General features: G+C 34.0%; 1 protein-coding gene across 1 annotated transcript in view; it reads left to right on the top strand.

The window, feature by feature from the left end:
- The window catches only part of LOC106469418 (transmembrane channel-like protein 3), a 60,752-nt gene that overhangs the window by 47,848 nt on the left and 10,123 nt on the right, over positions 1-2,781 (top strand). Inside the window, exon 15 of the mRNA XM_022397936.1 lies at positions 2,384-2,509. Within this exon, the coding sequence (XP_022253644.1) occupies positions 2,384-2,509 (126 nt within the window). The remainder of the gene's footprint in view (positions 1-2,383; positions 2,510-2,781) is intronic.

The raw sequence follows: 2,781 nt of genomic DNA, 5'->3' as shown, positions 1-2,781 counted from the left end.
CATTCATTAAATAATGATAGATTAGGGTTCGGAGAAAGTCTTCCACAATTGGAGCACAATTGGGGGGGGGGGTGGCTACAAAAGAACGAACAGAGAATTTCTCAAAGCCCATGACAAGAGGAAGGAGGCGTTTCTGTTTTGTTTTGCTGGTAAATGTCATCGCAAGTAATGAAGCAAATGACAAGCTCGCTGAACGGTTCCATAACATAAAGCTAAGCCTGTCAAAATAATAACCAGCTAAGTTATTAATTCTTTTCTTATGAAGTTCCCCTTGATTACATATAAATTAAATACCCAGGACCAGCTTGATTGGAAGCAACTTTATTTTAGTTACGTTGAGATAGCGAGTTAGTTAAGCAATCACGTAATTCAGAGTTGTTTTATCTCATTAGGCCTATTTTTTCGACCCATTTTTTGCACTGATTCTTACGTTAAAATAGCGATTTAGTTGAGCAATCACGTAATTCAAAGTTGTTTTATCTCATTAGGCCTATTTTGTCGACCCATTTTTTGCACTGATTCTTACGTAAAGATAGCGAGTTAGTTGAGAAATCACGTAGTTCAAAGTTATTTTATCTCATTAGGCCTATTTTTCTGCACTGATTCTACTTCATTGCATTCTTTTGACATCGGATCTAATTTTCACTAATTATAATAAATTAACTGGGCACCTAGGGTTCTAAACCTGCTTTAAGTAGCCCAAGGGCATTTTAATTACTTTTTCCATATATTACTATCTCTCCTCATGTCTGACCATCTTCTATAGTCTTCTAGCTATTATTTGGTGCTAATATTTCTAATTAAACCTTAAGGTTTCGTGGGTATTGTGAAAGACGCGGAGACTACCCAAAGCATATGTTGCCTCTTGTGTCGTGAAAAGTTGAAAAATAGAGATGAGAATTTTGAAAGAAATTTGATACAACAGTAATATTTACCTCAGATAAACATATAAAGCTATGACATAACCTCTACCATCAACAGAATAGGTTAGTCTCATTTATTAGCATCAGTGTATGTGTATCTCTATGTATCTGATACATCACGTACAATTATTAGTTTATTTGAAACAAATAATTGCATCATGATAAAACTAAGGCAAGGGTCAAAAGAAAAACATTTATAGCAGCAAGGTCACTTTTTATGTGTGACGAAATATATTGACGTTTCAAAAAGTATGGCATAAAAACAAAGTTACTCTGGATTTAGTGAAGACAACAAATTACAATAAATGTTTTTTTCTGAGATTTATCTGTGTTCTATATTTATAAGATAACATTATTCTAGGACTAAATAATAGCATCAGGTTACAATAGAATGCCCAATGTTAAGTCAGTTCTGAGTCTTCTTGGACCGGCCTATGGTCTAGGTTTAAAATATAGCATTACTCAGGTTACAAAGACTTCCCAGTGTTCAGTTAATTCTGACGTTATTCTCCTTGACGTTTTCTGTGTTCTAGGTTTATAAAATAACGGTATTTACATTAAAATGTCAGATTACAATAGCCTTGGTCTTCTTCTGGTAATCTGGATTTCATGTTAAAAAATAACGTAATGCTAGGACTAAGTAGTTAAGTCAAGTTGCAATAGAATGCCCAGTATTAAGTTAATCACGAGTCTTCTTCTTGGAGTGATCTGTATTCCGGATTCACTGATCATTTTCTGTGCTTAATAAAAATTATATTAATAAAGAACTGATAACCTCAGTCACGTTGCCTTCATCCCATATAGTACTAATACGACCTTAGTCACGATACCATTCATCTCATAGAGTACTAATACGACCTCAGTCACGATGCCATTCATCTCATAGAGTACTAATACGACCTCAGTCACGGTGCCATCCATCTTGTTGAATACTAATACGACCCCAATCACGATGACATTCTTCTCATAGAGTACGAATACGATCTCAGTCACGAAGCCATTCATCCCATAGAGTACTAATACGACCTCAGTCACGATGCCATTCATCTCATAAAGTACTAACACGACCCCAATCACGATGACATTCATTTTAGATAGTGTAACCAGCTTTATCCATCTGTGTTGGTTATAAAACAAAGTTTTGAATTGCTAGCCTACATGAAAATCTGTATTAGCAGTACGAAACGTTGTCTACAAATCATGCAGTTGGAAGGAGGTCGTTACATTATCCAAAATGAATAAGTACCATCTTATTGTACATAATTGTCAGGTTTTACGTTATAAAGTAGGCATACGAAATTAGTTATTATTCTCTGATTGTTTCTGTTATTAAATTTTCATCTTTTTAGTGCAAAATTGAGAAATATAGGAAAATTTCTTTTATCGAACAAGTTCAATTATAATCTTAAACGTGAGAGTCATCTGGTGAGCGTTTCTGTTCTCGTTATGCTTCTCCATAGTGGCTACAGCCGTATCTACCGAATATTCACGAGCTATTTGGAGGATGTACTACCTTCGTGGATGAACAAGGTTATCGAATATATCACCTCACCAGGAGTAGTAATTCCATTACTCTTATTACTTGTGTAAGTAAAATCTCAATAATTTCAAATCGTTTTCTTGACACAGAGTTCCTTGGTTTACATTGTTAATGGTACAAGCGAAGAATTAACGACTGCTTAAAAGAACATTTTCCTGCGTTATATAACGATAAATAATTATTGAAAATATGCTTCAAGTAAGTTAAGTTTACTGCTTTAAATAAATCGAATGTAACTGCGTGACTTTTAAAAAAAAGTAGCCTGGTTTAAAGCTAGTTATTTCCTCACCTATATATATATATATATATATATATATA

The sequence above is a fragment of the Limulus polyphemus genome, unplaced genomic scaffold (assembly GCF_000517525.1).
Source record: "Limulus polyphemus unplaced genomic scaffold, Limulus_polyphemus-2.1.2 Scaffold3475, whole genome shotgun sequence".
In the NCBI taxonomy this organism is placed as follows: domain Eukaryota; kingdom Metazoa; phylum Arthropoda; class Merostomata; order Xiphosura; family Limulidae; genus Limulus; species Limulus polyphemus.
The sequence above is the reverse complement of the archived record's forward strand: the minus strand, read 5'-3'. Positions and strand labels throughout refer to the sequence as shown.